The 18,912-nt window shown below is 43.9% G+C and overlaps 1 protein-coding gene across 9 annotated transcripts in view; it reads right to left on the bottom strand.

Annotated features, from left to right (window-relative positions):
- The window catches only part of SNX9 (sorting nexin 9), a 95,173-nt gene that overhangs the window by 64,174 nt on the left and 12,087 nt on the right, over positions 1-18,912 (bottom strand). For all 9 annotated transcript variants that reach the window (XM_084827909.1, XM_084827911.1, XM_084827904.1 and 6 more), the window contains 3 exons: positions 2,664-2,750; positions 1,502-1,576; positions 47-160 (listed from right to left, as the gene is read on the bottom strand). In XM_084827909.1, the coding sequence (XP_084684035.1) occupies positions 47-160; positions 1,502-1,576; positions 2,664-2,750 (276 nt within the window). The remainder of the gene's footprint in view (positions 1-46; positions 161-1,501; positions 1,577-2,663; positions 2,751-18,912) is intronic.

The raw sequence follows: 18,912 nt of genomic DNA, 5'->3' as shown, positions 1-18,912 counted from the left end.
CAAGACAAGCATGCTCTAAAAAAAGAAAGAAAGAGAAGATACCTACTTGGCTACTGTTTTTCGCAGCTTGCAAATTAGTCTGTGCAGTATTTGAGGAGAGGCAGTCAAAAAAGGCTTGGTCAGCTACTGAAATTCCATCTTTGGCACTTTCATGTACAATCTGAAAAACAGAATGCTGCTGAAAAGGCATTTCTAAAATAAAACATGCCCGCTGATATTAAAGAATATATTTTGAACTGCAGACAGACAATATAATAATCCAGGATTGTATATTTACCTTCCCAAATTAGAACTACTTCTCCCTTTAATGATTCACACAAACATTGTTTCCTCATAAAAGATCTTTTTATTTAAAAAAAAAAACTACCCAAGGCTATTTACACACTAGGCTCATGTCAGTCCTACCACAAGAACAGCACCCATGGAGCATAATAGAGCTCAGTTTCTCCCTCTGTCCTGCAGTGTGCATACATGCATTCAGAAAACCAGGATCTTGCTAAGCCAGTACAGAGAACGAGAGGCCTGTGTACAATTCCCACATCCCCATTCAACCCTCCCCTCTCTGCAGTCAAAGAATGTGAGCATAGAGATCAGATTCCATGACCAAACAAAGGGCTGGGCAGAGATATGGGGCAGAGGGGATGAATGGGCCTCCCATTCCCTACAATCACCCAGCAAGGGATTGATGCATGTGGATAAGTGGAGTAGGAGAGAAAGGGGGTTCTGCTACACCCTGTGGCAGGGGTAAGGAACCTGATGCCCTCCAAATTCCTATCAGCCCAACCAGTATGGCCAATGATCAGGGATTATGGGAATTCTAATCCAAAACTTCTCGAGGGCACCTGGTTACATACACTTCCCCTATGGGACTGTTCCATGTGTATGCACTGTGCATATAAGATAGGATCAAGCCCTATTATTTTTTGTCTTCTGTTTCAGCAAGAATAAGCTCCAGCAGTTAAAGGTCTTAAAAGACTGGTTTGATTTCAGTGTACTATAGGTCTCTTGCATGTAACAATACAAAAACAATGATTGGGTTTGGAAGACATGCTGCGGTTCGTTGTTGGTTATTTAACCCATGATCAGCTGCGGTGCCCACGAGTGCCAAATTCCATACCCAACCCCCACTTGGGCGTTGTCATGTCATGCAAATTCAGCAAGGATGGATTGTGTGAGGGCTAAACAAAAAACAGACTATGGATTATATGAGCGTTGTTTAACTCTCATATAATCCATGCTTGCTGAGTTCACACAACATGACAACGCCCAAGCAGGGGTTCCATATTGAAAATGACAGCCACATGCACTGCTGCCTAACCATGGGTTAAATAACCCATTGATGGGGCTGTTGTGTCATGCAAGCCACCCCAATTAATTCTGTACCTCATTTATTGACTTACAAAACAAAGTGTATGACATTCCCAATAAAAAACTACTTAGGTACGACATTTGTAGCAATTACATTTTACTACATTGATGAATATTCATTACGTTATCTTACTTCAACATAATCTGTTGGAACTAGTCCTCGTTCTCCTTGGCTGTTTTTGCCTTCCAGCCAGCCTCCACCTACATCCTACAACAATAAAAAACATGGGTTAGTGGTTAAAATTATAACACTAAGATATTGTAAGTTTGTTTGTTTTTAGGCAATACATTTCTGCTCTATGTTTAGCATATTCTGTTGTATCCTCAGTATCACATTTGTATTCCTCCCTTCTTCCAAAGCATAAGAGGTCCTTCCAATTTCTCACAGTCACCACCATAAGAGCCAAGTTACACTGAGAGTCAATTTCACATCTGAGTAGGAATTTGAATCCAGAGCTCCCCAATCTAAATAACATTCTCCATTGCACAACACTTGCTCTATGGAAACCTAGGCGGCTAGGGCTGCAATCCTAGGCTTGTTTACTTGGAAATAGAAGGTATTCAACCGTTGGATTTACCTCTGAGTAAACATGCATAAGATTGGTGTTACATACTACATATCTAGTTCTTGATCATTGCAATTTGGACTATTCTACACAGAGACTTTACATGCAGTTCAATAATTTTTCAAAAACTTACTATATAAAATATTAAATAAAAGTTGCAAAGCAGCAGTCATTTTGACTGGCAAATTTGATGGAAAGCTATGGAATATTCATTTAATTTTCATCATTTGTTCTTATTAGAGTTTCAGTCTTATCAATAATGAGGTAAGAGAGGGAGAAAGGCGGGGTATAAATGCAATAAATAAATAAATAAAGAAAGAAAGAAAACAAAATCCTAAGTGTCTGCCCTTGCTCAGAAACAGGTCCCTCCAAATTCAAAGGGTATGTTAAGTCACTGCCCACATATCTTTGGTTTGTTTGCTAACATGCATTTGAAACTCTGAGGAACAGTTCAGAGCACTAGTCTGAGCTAATAGCCCACAGAATTCCCATTTTTGTCTAGAAAATGAGGGGCATCACAGTGATCAATTATCTTTCTTTTAAGTAGTTTTATACCCATTATAGCTTAAATTATTTGCCATTAACCTCCAAGGCAGAAGGGAAAAATGTATAAATAGTGTGTCTACAGGTTTCCAGATTCAGCAATAGAATTACTCAACAATTTATTGACCAAAATTCCAAGAAATGGGTTAGAGCATGGTACTCCCATTTCCACAGAACACATCTTACCGGATTAGTAATTGTGATGATTTCTCCTTCATTAACTGTCAACTCATTGTTTCCAGGTTCAGCAGCAAAGTCATACATAACCCGAGCCTGTACGTGTGCAAAACGTATGTATCAGTGACAACATTCTCTTTTTGGTTCATGGCAATATGTAGCAGGAAATTGGGTCCTAAACAATTGCCAAAACACAGTTGAATTTAGGGATGTACGAAAGTCACTTACCTGTTCGCGGATTATGTTGATGGTGGGGGGGAGGCGTTCCGTCCCTCCCCCCGGAATCCTCGCTGGGGTGGGAGACGCTCCGCACCTCCCCCCTGGAATCCTGGCCGGCCGGCTCCGCTCCGCAGGGATTCTGCGGAGCTGCCGGCCAGCTCTGCCAGCTGCCGGACATCCGGCCGCTGGCTAGCAGGAATGCAAATGGCGGCTGTAGCCGCCACCGTTTGCGTCCCTGCAGTCAGCCGTGATAGGCTATGTAAATGTTTACATAGCCTATCACGTCTGACTTAAAAACAACAACGCATGTATGCAAATGGCGGCGGCCATGGCTGCCGCCATTTGCGTTCCTTATTTTGGCACATCTTAGTCTACGTCAAGATTTACGTAGACTAAGACGACAAAAATAAGGGGAACACAAATAGCGTAGCGGATGTTACGCTATTTGCGTTCCCCTTATTTTCGCCGTCTTAGTCTATGTAAATCTTGACGTAGACTAAGACGTGCCAAAATAAGGAACGCAAATGGTGGTGGCTGTAGCCGCCGCCATTTGCGTACGAGCGTTTTTTGGGGGTTTTGTAAGTCAGACGTGATAGGCTATGTAAACATTTACGTAGCCTATCACGTCTTTTTTTTTTAAAACTGGAAATGGTGGAGGCGGCAGCAGCCGGTCGGAAGACCGGCCGCCGGAGCCGCCAAACTGCTGCCGGAGCCACCGCTGCCACCCAGAAGATCTGCCCCAGATAAGTCTCGTCCCGGTGGGGCGGGGGGCAGGCCGTTCTGCCACTGATTTCGGGGAGCCAAATGCACTGGCATTCTCTGACATCCCTAGTTGAATTGGTGACATGTCATTCATTAAGATTTGCACCCTGAAAACTTCAGCTTCCAAAATCCATATAAAAGTCCAATTTCAGTAACATTTTAAATCCACAATTCTTTAACCCTGAATTTCTCAAGGAAAAAAAGTCACCAACCTAATCAAGTTCCCCCTAAAACAAGTAAACAGTGTATAAACTAGATTGCTAGAAAGAAACATGCAACTCTCCCACACACCTGCTATTTTAAATGACCAACACTGCAAGACACAATAGGTGCCTTCGGAGGCTGACAAACATGAAATTGAGGACCATTACATCTTTGCAGCCTGCCCAAACAACAACATTAGTTACTGGGCAGATTAGAAATGTATCATTATCATTATTATTATTTTGTCCCTAGTACTCAATACTCAGAAGCACAGGCCCGGTTTGCACATAACAATCCAGCCTTTATTTAAACACAGGGTTGTCGCAAACGAGCAAGAGTGCTAGTTCGCCCTGTTTGATTGCTCCTCCTTGGCCAGCAACAGCAGCTCTTTTTTAGAATCAAAAAGTATTCTGACAATTGTACAGTTGAATTTTGACATAATTTTACATAATGCTAAGCCATGGTTTAGCATTCTGCCAACCTAGCAGTTCAAAAGCAAGAAATTGCAAGTAGATAAATAGGTACCGCCTCGGCGGGAAAGGTAACAGTGTTCCGTGCACCTCGGTGTTCAGTCATGCCGGCCACATGACCACGGAAGCGTCTTCGGACAGCGCTGGCTCTTCGGCTTAGAAATGGTGATGAGCACCGCACCCTAGGGTCGGACACGACTGGTTGGGGACACCTTTACCTTTTTAAGCCATGGTTTGGTGCTAAGTGAACAAGCCTAGCCTTCTCCCAGGCTCACGTGCTCCCCACTTTCCCACGCAAAAGCTTGGGACCAGGATACCTGAAAGACAGCTTTCCTCCCTATGAACCTGCCTGGGTATTAAGATCTTCGGGGGAGGCCCTTATCTCTGTACCACCACCATTGGCGGCTCATTGGGTGGGGACGCAAGAGAAGGCTTTCTTGGAAGCCCGCTCCCAGGGTATGAAACTCCCTGCCAAGGAAAGCTAGGATGGCTCCTTCTCTGTTATCTTTTCACCAGCAGGCAAAGACGTTTCTATTCAGGCAGGTCCTTGGCATGTAAGCTGGTCTGCTGTTGAGGTTTTTTTTTTTTTAATTGGCTGGTGCTGCTTATTTCGTTGTTGTGTTTTGTGTTTTTAATTTACTTGTTTTTATGCTAGATTTTAATTAAGATTTTGTTTTAATTCAGTTTGTATTGTATTGAGTGCCATTTTTGGTAGAAAGGAGGGATATAAATAAATAAATGAGGATCCATTTCATCCAACAAAACCTAATGTCCTGAATTTATAGGATGGCATAGAGGTTCCACTGTAAATCATAATCTGCCCCTGAGGTGTTGGCAATGGATCCCTTATAATTGGGTCCCTTATCCAAGAACTGCTCAGCTGTAAACCCTTTTTGGTAATTATTTAGTCCTGGTAACATCACTATCTTCAGCAAAGGAGATCGTTACCTTGTCGTGGTGCTGGAGCTTGAGCACCTCAATGACGTCATAAGCTAAACCGTGAAGGGGCACCCAAGACGGGAAGGTCATGGTAGAGAGGTCAGACTAAATACGATCCCTGGGGAAGGAAACGGCAACCCACCCCAGTATTCTTGCCATGAAAACTAAATGGATCAGTACAACCAGAGATATGTCGGTATACCATCAGAAGATGGGACTCCCAGGTCAGAAGATGGTCAAAATGCTATTGGGGAGGAACAGAGGATAAGTTCAACTAGCCCCAGATGTGATGATGCAGCTATCTCAAAGCTGAAAGGACGGCTAGCAGCTGATGGTGCTGGTGCTGAACGACGAATCCAATGTTCTAAAGATCAACACACCTTAGGAACCTGGAATGTAAGATCTATGAGCCAGGGCAAATTGGATGTGGTTATTGGGGAGATGTCAAGATTAAATATAGACATTTTGGGTGTCAGTGAACTGTAATGGACTGGAATGGGCCACTTCACATCAAATGACCACCAGATCTACTACTGTGGACTAGAGGACCACAGAAAAAATGGAGTAGCCTTCATAATTAATAATAAAGTGGCTAAAGCAGTGCTTGGATGCAATCCAAAAAATGACAGAATTATCTCAATTCGAATTCAGGGTAAGCCATTTAACATCACAGTGATCCAAATATACGCCCCAACCACAGATGCTGAAGAAGAAGAAGTAGATCAGTTCTATGAGGATCTGCAGCACCTACTGGATAGTACACCAAACAATGATGTTATTTTCATTACAGGAGACTGGAATGCTAAGGTGGGTAGTCAAACGACACCTGGAATTATAGGCAAGCATGGTCTGGGAGAACAAAATGAAGCAGGACATAGGCTGATAGAATTTTGCCAAGACAACTCACTGTGCATAACAAACACTCTCTTCCAACAACCTAAGAGACGACTTTATACATGGACTTCACCAGACGGTCGACACCGAAATCAGATTGACTACATCCTTTGTAGCCAAAGGTGGCGGACATCTATGCAGTCAGTAAAAACAAGACCTGGAGCTGATTGTAGTTCAGATCACGAACTTCTTATTGCACAATTTAGAATCAGACTAAAGAGAATAGGGAAGACCCACAGATCAGTTAGAAAGGAGCTCACTAATATTCCTCATGAATATGTAGTGGAGGTGAAGAATACATTTAAGGGACTAGATTTAGTACATAGGGTCCCAGAAGAACTATGGACAGAAGTTCGCAACATTGTTCAGGAGGCGGCAACAAAAAACATCCCAAAGAAAAAGAAAATAAAGAAGGCAAGATGGCTGTCTGCTGAGACACTGGAAGCAGCCCAAGAAAGAAGGAAAGTAAAAAGCAACAGTGATAGGGGGAGATATGCCCAATTAAATGCAAAATTCCAGAGGTTAGCCAGAAGAGATAAGGAATTATTTTTAAACAAGCAATGCGCGGAAGCGGAAGATAATAATAGAATAGGAAGGACAAGAGACCTCTTCCAGAAAAGTAGAAACATCGGAGGTAAATTCCAGGCAAAAATGGGTATGATCAAAAACAAAGATGGCAAGGACCTAACAGAAGCAGAAGAGAGCAAGAAAAGGTGGCAAGAATATACGGAAGACCTGTATAGGAAGGATAATAATATCGGGGATAGATTTGACGGTGTGGTCAGCGAGCTAGAGCCAGACATCCTGAGGAGTGAGGTTGAATGGGCCTTAAGAAGCATTGCTAATAACAAGGCAGCAGGAGACGACGGTATCCCAGCTGAACTGTTTAAAATCTTGCAAGATGATGCTGTCAAGGTGATGCATGCCATATGCCAGCAAATTTGGAAAACACAAGAATGGCCAACAGATTGGAAAAGATCAACTTATATCCCCATACCAAAAAAGGGAAGCACCAAGGAATGTTCACACTATCGAACAGTGGCACTGATTTCACATGCCAGTAAGGTAATGCTCAAGATCTTGCAAGGTAGACTCCAGCAATTCATGGAACGAGAATTGCCAGAAGTACAAGCTGGGTTTAGAAAAGGCAGAGGAACTAGAGACCAAATTGCCAATATCCCCTGGATAATGGAGAAAGCCAGGGAGTTTCAGAAAAACATCTATTTCTCTTTTATTGACTACTCTAAAGCCTTTGACTGTGTGGATCATAACAAATTGTGGCAAGTTCTTGGTGGTATGGGGATACCAAGTCATCTTGTCTGCCTCCTGAGGAGTCTGTATAACGACCAAGTAGCAACGGTAAGAACAGACCACGGAACAATGGACTGGTTTAAGATTGGGAAAGGAGTACGGCAGGGTTGTATAGTCTCACCCTACCTATTCAACCTGTACGCAGAACACATCATGCGACGTGTTGGGCTTGATGAAGCCAAGGCTGGAGTTAAAATCGCTGGAAGAAACATTAACAATCTCCGATATGCAGATGGTACCACTTTGATGGCTGAAAGCGAGGAGGAGCTGAGGAACCTCATGACGAAGGTGAAAGAAGAAAGTGCAAAAGCTGGGTTGCAGTTAAACCTCAAAAAAACCAAGATTATGGCAACCAGCTGGATTGGACACTGGCATATAGAGGGAGAAAACGTGGAGGCAGTGACAGACTTTGTCTTGCTAGGCGCAAAGGTTACTGCAGATGCTGACTGCAGCCAGGAAATCAGAAGACGTTTACTTCTTGGGAGGAGAGCAATGACAAATCTTGATAAAATAGTTAAGAGCAGAGACATCATGCTGACAACAAAGGTCCGCATAGTTAAAGCAATGGTATTCCCCGTAGTAACCTATGGCTGCGAGAGCTGGACCATAAGGAAGGCTGAGCGAAGGAAGATAGATGCTTTTGAACTGTGGTGCTGGAGGAAAATTCTGAGAGTGCCTTGGACTGCAAGAAGATCAAACCAGTCCATCCTCCAGGAAATGAAGCCAGACTGCTCACTTGGAGGAATGATATTAAAGGCAAAACTGAAGTACTTTGGCCACATAATGAGAAGACAGGATACCCTGGAGAAGATGCTGATGCTAGGGAAAGTGGAAGGCAAAAGGAAGAGGGGCCGACCAAGGGCAAGATGGATGGATGATATTCTGGAGGTGACGGACTCAACCTTGGGGGAGCTGGGGGTGGCGGCGGCCGACAGGAAGCTCTGGCGTGGGCTGGTCCATGAAGTCACGAAGAGTCAGGAGTGAACGAATAAACAACAAAAACATCACTATATTTCAGTGATATGCATATTTTGTTGAATTACATTCCAACTATTTTGATTTTCACACTGTGCCATGAACAATAGGTTACGCCAGTGCTAGGATCAGCCAAATGCATGCTGCTTCAACACCGGAAAGAGAAGTTGTTGCCTTCCATACAACAATGGATTAATGATCTCCCTATCCTTATCTGAACTGCCAATGTATCAAATGAGCACAATATATTGCATGAACACAAAGACAGGAAGGAGAACATCTTTTCTTGAGATTTATGCATCCTAGTAAACAGTCCAGTATACTTTACCTTGCACATTTATATGGTTAAAACACCTTAAACCATATTTTCAATGTCTCACTTCCGTACTAACTCTCCCCTTTTTGTTTTTGTTGGAATGTTATTGTATCTGTTTTGTTTGAAATATTGTTTTTTCTGTTGCAGAGAGCAGGAAGAAATGAAGAACATAGCTCTCCACTCACTATGTGCCATAGGTGGGGAGCAGGAATCAACTAGCTCTCTTCTCACCCTAAGGGACCAATTAATTTACACAAACAAAGAACAGGAATAAGAACCCTGGGGCTTTACGTTTTATTATTTAAAGAAATATATCCTGCCTTCATCTTTTTAAAAAAGCTCCAAAGAAAACTAGTAAATCTCAATGATTTCTTACTGTTTATTGGTTATTAATTTTGTACTCATTAACTGAACTAGTATTTTCTTAACTATTGAGTTGAAAGTATATAGGTTTATTGTAGCATTTTTATCACATAATTTTTCATATTGCTTATCTTTCTATTATTGTATTTGTTTTTGAATGTTAGCAGCTTTGGGCTTCCTTTTAGAAGGAAAAGCAAGGTACAATTAAATGAGGATGAAAGCATTACACTAAATCAAAAATCTTCAAGGGTAAGCAAACAGCAGCCAACATATAAACAATCTGTTATTCTACTGGCTCCCAGCCGAATGCTTTATAGCATGAATGGGGAACCTCCATCCCATGTGCCATATTCAGCCCATCAGGCCTCCCCATCTGGCCTGCAAAGCCCACCTCTATCCAAAGCCCCATCCCCTCAGAGAAGGAAGAAAGGTGAGAGATAGGCTCCTGACTAAGCCATAGCATCAAAGAATCATAGAATAGTAGTAGGGTTGGAAGGGACCTACAAGACCATCGAGTCCAACCTGCTGCTCAATGCAGGAATCCAAGTCAGAGCATCCCTGACAGAAGGCCGTCCAGCCTCGTCTTGAATGCCTCCAGTGTGGGAGAGCCCACCACCTCCCTAGGGAATTGGTTCCATTGTCCTATTGCTCTAACAGTCAGAAAGTTTTTCCTGATGTTCAGCCGGAATCTGGCTTCCTGTAACTTGAGCCCATTATTCCGTGTCCTGCACTCCGGGATGATCGAGAAGAGATCCTGGCCTTCCTCTCTGTGACAACCTTTCAAGTACTTGAAGAACGCTATCATATCTCCGAGGAGAAGAGCACTCCTGGAGTCCACAGCCTAGTCAGCTTCATTCTACCCCTCACCTTTCCTCAATCACCAAATGGCCAAATGGGGAAAGGATCCCTATCCTGTCTTGAGAGATCAGGACCAAGTAAGTACACTCAACATCAGCGGATTGCTGGACAGGGTATCTGGCAAAGAGCATAGAATCATGGCAGACCATGGCAAATCCCACCCCCCCACCCCTTATCCATTAAGCTTAGGTTGCTGCTGTACTGAAAAATCCAACAGGCACAATAGCGAGAGGTGAACCCTTCCCCTTTTGCCCACACAGATCTTAGTAATGCATATCAGATCAGCATGCTCATCCAGAAGTAAATTCTGAATTGCAGATATTTTACCAGGGACTGACTTTAAGACTCAGATAAATGACATGGTAACGAAGGAGATCCTGGCTGGGAGAATGACTTAGAAGGATAGATAGTTCATATTCAACATCGCTTCCTCTAACATCACCTGGTCATAAAGCATTCATCCCCTACCCCATCTCCTAGAACATGCCTGCACAGCCACCGTTTTGTGAAGCATACTGAACTACATTTGAGCCCTATGTACTGTACATGCAAGTGCAATGGGATTTCCTCCCTCTCCAACCTTGGTACACCTACCTGAACAATGCATCAGACTGTTCAGTTATATTTTATTGGTTCAGACTAGATGTCTGGGTGGAAACTGAGCCAATAGAGCCTCAGAGCAGTTCTGATTCTGAGGAAGAACAGCAATCTGCGGGAGAGGAGCTCGCTCATCTCTCACAAGCACAGCAGCTGGCAGAGATTCCTCCTGCCAGCATTCCTGGGATAGATAGTGACCCTGGCAGTGAGATAGCGCTGGAGGAGGGCTTGCTGGATGCTTGGCGCAGACACAGGGAGCGACGACAGATGGAGGGTGCCGAAAGGAAGCGCTCCGCTCGTTTGGCGCTAAAACAACGGTCGCGTCCCGAGGACCCAAGGGAAAGAGGATCTCTCCATAGCCCATAAGTCCAGAGTCTTCCCGTGGTTCCCCTTCAAATGGGGACCAACTGCCTTACCTGGAGTTAGGCTACTCTGCTATCTTTCCCCAGTGCTGTTCCTTGCTTAGTCGCTAGTGATTAGTATCTGAAAGAGTCATAAAGGAATAAAGCCTTGGAAAGAATCCTCGTCGTCTGTGTCCTGAGTTGGCTTTTGGAGGGGACTGCAAGAGGCAGCTAGGGCACTTCTGACACTACTGCTGAAGAGCCTACAGATCCAAGGGTCCAGTGAGCCTTATTTCTACCAAAAGAGATCTACAATACAAATGCCACCAGGGTAGTTTATACTTTTCCCTCCTCTGAAAGATAAAGGGGAGTAGATGTAGCTCTTAACAGTATTGGCACATTTGCTGTTTTCCAGCTAATATATTAATAATCTATGATTTATTTATATAGCACTATCAGTGTGCATGGTGCTTTATACTGTACAGAAGGGACAGGCCACTGCCCCAAGGAGTTTGCAGTCTAAGATCTGACACAAGTCAAATAAAAAAGAAGAGTTAAACAAGGGAAGCAATATGCTGTTCCAGTTACATGTACTGACATTTAATTATAGGCTCAGTTATAGCAGGGCATGGGATGTTTTTCAGCCCAAACTGGCTTCCAACATGGCTTCCAACATTCAGCATTGCTTTAGTCATAGCTTGCTTAGTTAGGTTAACAAGAAATGATAATTTAATTAAAGCTACCTGCTGAACCTTCATAGAATATACAATCCGTATTCCAATTAGTGCGGATATGAACCACACTTTTCAATTCCACACAAAAAAATAGATTTCACCAAACACTGCATTAGGGCTTGGTGGGACTCTGAGAAGGTGGTGCTATCAGCTGCTAACAACTGCTATAAATGAGTTGCTGTAAAATAGATTTTAGTCCACCCTTCTCATCATCACCTTCTCACTGCTGTTGACTACCAAGTGCTGGATTCTACAGCACATCTCTGCCTGATAAAGGCTTACGTTCTAGAAGCAAGCCCCAACAACATATCAGGTATATGTATAATATCTGTGTATTATCAAATGACATATTATTTATGCATATTTTCAGGCTTTAGGTGCACATTAAAGCTGAAATATGACCAATTTCTTCCCATGAAATGCTGATGGTGCTTTACAACCAACTAATTGCTCTGCAAAGTCTTGCACCAGTCATGTCAACTATCAGAAAAGACCAGTTTTATTTCTGTAGTGCCTTAATACAATAAAGTAAATTGCAAAAGTGTCCTTATCATAAGTTGTTTGAAACTCTTAAAAATAATGGTTTGATGACCAGGTTCATATGGCATAACAACTCACCATGGGTAATCGCCCATGGTGGACTGTCATGATATCCAAACCTGACACAGTTTCTGCAGGGTTGTTTATTTTTCACGAACAAGTCACCCTGAGAACCCATGGTTGCTTGTTGAGTTGTTCAGGGTGGCTTGTTTTCATGGTGGCTTGTCGTGATGTCTGAACCCAGCAGGGCGACTTCAGGATGGGTTGTCAGGAACAGCTAGAGAGCCACCTGGCAAGAGCAGCCAAAAACGCTGCAGCTCCTTGCAATCTTTCTAGTGCCGCTGCCATCCTCCCTCTTCTCTTTTCAGTGGCCTCTGCCTCATACTCCTAAAAATCAAAAAGAAAGGCACCAGAGAGTGGCCCGAACGCATTCACAAGCTTTAAAAAACAGTTTGGCACAAGTGCGCACATTTGTAAGTCTGTGGGTATGAAATTTGTGTAATATCCCCCTCCACTTTACAAAATTTGCATATCTTCACCTATCGCCCTCACTTATCTATCTTGAAAACTGCATTTCTTTCCCTTGACATTTGTGTATCTGTACTGATCCCCTCACTCGGTGCTCTGCCTTGAAATCAGCGTATCTTTACCAATCTCGTCATTGCTCTGTAACCCATAGGTATATCTGATAGCTAACAACGGAGACCAGTGGAGGGAAGCAACAGGCATGAAAGGTGGGGGAGGAGTCGAAAGTGGCTGGCGGCTGCAGGAGAAGGAGCTTTTCAGGTGAGTGTAATTGGCAGAATGTGAAACTTTAAAAAAATGTGTTTGTTGGCAAGGCAAGCACTGAAGTGGAGGATGCAATTGACAAGGATGCTGACAAGAGCGGGATATTGGTATGCTGGGCTAAAAAGCGGAGGGGGGGAGATTGTGAATGTGTTACCACATTCATAAAGGCTCAAAAAATTAATTCCATGTGGGGTAGGGGGAAGTTTTCCTTGGTAGCTGTCAGCTCCAGTGGGCCAACTGCAGAAAGGGTGCTGACGCAGGAACCAAGAAGTTCTACCTGCAATTAGGGATGTTGGAGAATTCCGCCACGGACCCCAATGAGGCCGGATTCCAAGAATCTGGCCCCACTGGGGTCCATGGCGGAACAGAGCACTCACCTCCGCGCCCCTCTGGAATCCATCCAGGCAGCTCCTCCATGTGGTGATCCTGCGGAGCTGGCCGCCAGCTCTGCATTGCTGGCAATACAGCTGGCCGCCATTGCTGTGCCAGATCACTGTGCTAAGTCTGGGCGCAAATGGCGTCCACTACGCCATTTGCATCCCTGTTTTCATGTGACAGGCTACACAAATTATATTTACGTAGATATTTGCACAGCCTATCATGTGAAAACACAGGGATGCAAATGGCGTAGTGGACGCCATTTGCGTCCAGACTTAGCACAGTGATACAGCACGGCAATGGCAGCCGGCCGTATCGCCAGCAATGCGGAGCTGGCAGCCGGCTCCACAGGATCACTGTGGAGCAGAGCTGGCCCAGACGGTTTCTGGGGGGAGGGACGGATCATCTCCTCCCCCCGCAGACCCCCCCACCCAGAACGGGGTAAGTGATCCACCCACCCCTACCTGCAATAGATGCCAGGAGCCAACAGGAGGACTGAAAGGGACTGAGTGGGGGAAACAAGCCACAGAAAGCTGCAGAGTGTCTGATTGTCTGTCAGGTTAGCGAGTCAACAACCCAGCTATGGTTGCTTATTCTCAGGGTGCCTTAGCGTGATGTGCGAACTTGCCCAGTGTTGCTAACTAGTCACAATTTGATTGCAGAAATGCATACTGTCAATCCTTTTGTGATATTTAAAGCTCCAATTACAAGATCGTTCAAAGCTGTAGAATATAGGCCCTTTAACAAACACATTAGGCAGCTGTTATGGTTAATACCTTTTTGAGAAATAATAGTGAGAAGCAGTTCTTTTGCCAGTATCACATTATGAAGGAATTTAATAGGGCTAGGGGATTACTTTGAACATTTTTGTCTGGATCCAAGATTAGTAATGTAGACCAGCTTTTCTCTTGCTTTCCTTTTGCCTTGGCTCCCTAATTTCCTCCTGTACTTTTAAGTTCATTAAATATGTATTTGAAGACTTTGCCCTAGTTTTGCACATTTCAAAAATGATACCTTCTTAGAATGAACTTTATTCAGGAAATGCTGTGTTTGGTAAAACAAATAGGGCGGTGTTTCCACGACAACAGAAGGAGAAGCTAATGGAGGAGTATCGGATTTTTAAAAAGGAATCGGTTTTGCTGGGAGCAGGGTTCCATAAGCAGATTCTCTGGACCAGTAAAAATCGCTTCACAGAATATACTTCCTGATGGGGTGGGGGATGGAGTGAATGTTATCTGACTGGCAGGGGCTGCTCAACCAATAACAGAGGCTTCCCCCCTCTCCCCCCGCTTTCTCCTTTCCCCTGACAGTCCAGATGTACCTGCATTTCAGGAGCAAGCCTCATTCAGCACAGTGGGAGTTACTTCCAAGTAGACACACATATGCTTGTACTGGGAAAGGGGGGGTGGAACAGAAAGAGGAAACCAGCCCCCATTTTAACCCACAGGACCTCATTAACCACAATGGGAGTTACTTCTGACAAGACAGTAATGGGTTTGTTGTGGGAAAGAGAGCAGTAAACACAAAGACAGAAACCAGCCCCCATTGTAATCCTCAGGATATCAGTAATGAAGCTGTGAACTACTTACTTCCTAAGGCAATGAATTGGAGCCTCAAGAGATCGTGCTTAATCGCACTTCAGGAACTAGGCTTTAAAATGTGCCATGTCAACTGAGGGGGAATCTCTGTAAGTTCTGATGTGGGCATTCAAAGGCAAGCCTCATTGACCACAATGTGAGTTACTTCTGAGGAAACACTAATAGGTTTGTTGTGGGAAAGAGACGGAAACCAGCCCCAATTTTAATGCATAGGATCTCTATAAGGAAGCTGTGGTTACTTCCTAAGGCAGTGAACTGGAACCTCAAGATAGCACTTAATCGCACTTAAGGAATTGGGCTTTAAAATGTGCTGCGACAATTGCGGGGCTTCTCTGTTATTTCTGCGGGCATTCACAAGGCAAGCCTCATTCAGCATAATGGGAGAACACCCTTTGACTGGGGTCATGGTGAAAGGCACACCCCTGGGCAGGGCTAGCATACCTGAGCTAAATGCGGGAGTTGGGGCATATAACAACTATACCGGGGAGAACCCGATTTAAGGAAAAGAATCAGACTTTAAGCAGTCTCAGGAAATCTGTTTTTTCTCTGATAATCTCCAAGCTGGCTGCGGGATGGCCATAATGTCATGTAGCCCTAATGACCTTAACATGCAGCCAGCTTGGAGTAAATTACTGGTGGAACCACCCCCTGATCCAACATCACCAAACCACTGTGATCCAAATTCACTGTGACCTACGCAGCACAACATAGTAAAGATCATGCAATTATGTCTAAATTTTACATAGTCGATACACAGTGTGAGTTTGCCTGGATGACTATGCGGGCCTTATGAAAGACATCGATGTTATGTGGTCAATAAAGATATATGAATATACAAGCATACTGTGGGAAGGAATTAATTTTTCACATATAAAACTGGCCTGATTGCTGTCAGGAAACCTGCTTGAGTGCTTCGGAGACAAATAGGAATGCCAACGTGGGAAACAATTACTAGCACTACTGAATGGCAATAAACTTTTCAGGAAAAATTCAATTGCCGCATGCTCCAAATCTTTGCCAGACACAAAGACATTATCAAGATGTATTTCCCACACACAATTCATAATGTGGGTTCTTCGTGAGGAAAGCAGAATATAAATCAAATAAAAAATTCACCTGACTATGGAGAATGATGAAACAGTATTTTATGCTGTTTCACCATTCTTTTATAACTGAATTGTATTTTTATTAATTATCTTATATGTATTTTTGTAAACCACTCTGGAACCATTGTTGAAGGGATGGATGGAATAAAGTTGTCTGGGAGAAGCAGCTTGTTTTCATAAAAATCCCTGGTAGAAAGTTTTGGATGTGCAGTGACAATAAGGGACTATTTTAAACTATTTAAGGTCTCTTACCTTTGCTGTAAGCCTGTGTCATTTATTTCAATTATCCTGTTCTTTCAGAATACTATCGCAGAGCTTATTGAAGCAAGGGGACAGTGGACTCACTTCTACTCAAGAGCTTTATGGCATTTATTTATTTGGTAGATTTATATACTACACTTCAACTGGAGTCTACACCTAACAGAACAAGAGCAGTCCAGCTGGAGCAGAAGCAGGCAGGTATAGAACATTGTTTTTGCCTCCTCCTTCACCCCCCTTTCTTCTCACATGGCAGTTGGTGATAGATGGTCCTGTGGTACAGGCCAACGTGATTATTTGCCAAATCTCTCATATAAAAGTTGGCATGTTTGAGCTGGACTATAAGGAAGGCTGAGCGCCGAAGAATTGATGCTTTCGAACTGTGGCGCTGGAGAAGACCCTTATGAGTCTCCTGGACTGCAAGGAGGTCAAATCAGTCCATACTAAAGGAAATCAACCCTGAGTGCTCATTGGAAGGACAGATACTGAAGCTGAAGCTCAAATATTTTAGCCACCTAATGCGAAGAGAAAACTCTCTGGAAAAGACCCTGATGCTGGGAAAGATTGAAGGCAAATGGAGAAGGGGACGGCAGAGGATGAGATGGCTAGATAGCATCACTGATGCAATGAATATGGACTTGAGCACGCTCCGGGAGAGAGCGGAGGACAGGAAGGCCTGGCTTGCTATGGTACATGGGGTCACAAAGAGACGGACACGACTGAACGACTGAACAACAACAACTTCAGGACATGTACCAATACCCCTCTCCTCAAAACAACCAAAACTATCAGAATGTAATCACATATTGGCAAATATATTCTGATAATCAAACTCAAGTACATCATGGAGTATCATTTCATATAGCTATGAATTCATGTGTAATTTTTAAAAAACAAGCTTATGAAAAAAATAGAAATAAACAAATGCACAGATGTGTACAAGAATTACTCTGTACAACTATCTAGTTCCGTTCCAAGAATAATTTTTGTTCTTGTTTTCATACTAACATCCATAGAAGCAAGACAACGAGTTCTTAAGACCTAAACAATCTTGGAAGAAAGTTTTTTAAAACCTGCTGATCTGTCCTAGCTTTATACTGCAGTAGTTTCTTAAAAACCAAGAGGAAGAAATCTGCTATGTCAATTAAAGCCAAAGCGAAGAGACTAATTCCCCATGTGCAAATGTTCCTTGCCCTAGCCAAACAAAAACAAAACCACCACACAACTACATCTGTGGAAATGTTGGGTTACCAGAACAGTAAGTATAGCTCTTAAAATTCCAGGGAGGGGTACCATTCTCAGGAATGGACAACACCAGATAAGATTTTTTTTAAACTATCAGGCAATAATGAAGGACGGAATCATAGCACTTTCACAATTGTGAAAAGCCAGAAAACAGTTATACTTTGCAACATGATACTACAAAAAACAAAATGATTCACTGGGCTACGTGGTACATTCCGTTGTGGCGGCAGCAACCAGTGTGACAATATGCATTGTCATGTCAGAGCCCAGGCATTTGGGAGGAACCAGAACTCAGTGGTAGAGCACATGCTTTGAATGTAGAAGGTCCCAGGTTCAATTCAAGCCATCTCTAGGTAGGGCTTGGGAAGACTCCTGAAACCAGGGAAAACTGTTGTCAGTCGGTATACAATACTGAGCTAGATGGGCCAATGGTCTAACTTGGTATAAGGCATAGGTATTTTCCTATCTGTAAAATGTATACTCCATCCTTCAACCAGTAAAATATATAAAAGGTCTTCACCTTGAGCTGGAAAACCATCATAGAAGGGGCCAGCCAATTCTTTCTGGTACAGTGTTCCACAGCCAGATCTTCCTATGGTCCTAACCATGACAAATATAGCCCCATGGCTCAAACATTTCCCATGGTTTCTGACACCCAGGATACTGTTGTAACCTTGGGGCCAGGTTACCTGAAGGACTGTCTCCTCCCATATATAAAGTTGCCCAGACCTTAAGACAATCTTCTAAGGGACTCTTCCGGATGCCCCCACCAAATAAGATGACACAGGTGTCTACTAAAGAGAGGGCCTTTTCAGTTGTGGCACCCTGGTTGTGGAATGCCCTTCCCAGAGAGGCTCGCCTGGCACCTACATGGTGGTCTTTTTGGTGCCAGGTTTCCCAGGCTTTTTAGTCCTTTAGGGCACAATCCTATCCAGACAGGTGGCCGCCTCCAAACTCAGAGGCGACTGCCTATCCAAAGTAGGGCAGGAGAAGCATGGAGGGGATCGTTCCCTCTGCACTTCTCCTGCTCTGCATTTTTGGCTAGACAGCCGATTGCAGCTGTCTAGCCGTGGGAGGACAGAGCGGGGAAGGAGGCTACTGTACAACACATTGGATGTGTTGTACAGGCATTTCTGCCCTGCCTGCCCCAGAACGCCCCCAAAACACCCCTTTTCAGCCACTCCACACTCCTCTTGCGAGCGCAGAGGACAGGGCTGTTCCGCGCTGGCTCCAAGGCAGTGCAGAAGTGGGGGGAGGTTGGTTCTCCGGGAACCGACCTCAGAGTGCGGGCTCCGAGGTCGGTTCCCGGATAACACGATATCCTATGGCCGTCTAGCCGCTGTCTAGCAGCTATAGGATTG

Source organism: Heloderma suspectum, chromosome 1 (assembly GCF_057233095.1).
Source record: "Heloderma suspectum isolate Gila_16-S chromosome 1, 16-S_ref, whole genome shotgun sequence".
Taxonomy (NCBI): Eukaryota; Metazoa; Chordata; class Lepidosauria; order Squamata; family Helodermatidae; genus Heloderma; species Heloderma suspectum.
Note: the sequence above shows the minus strand (reverse complement) of the source record. Positions and strands in the feature narration are given on the sequence as shown.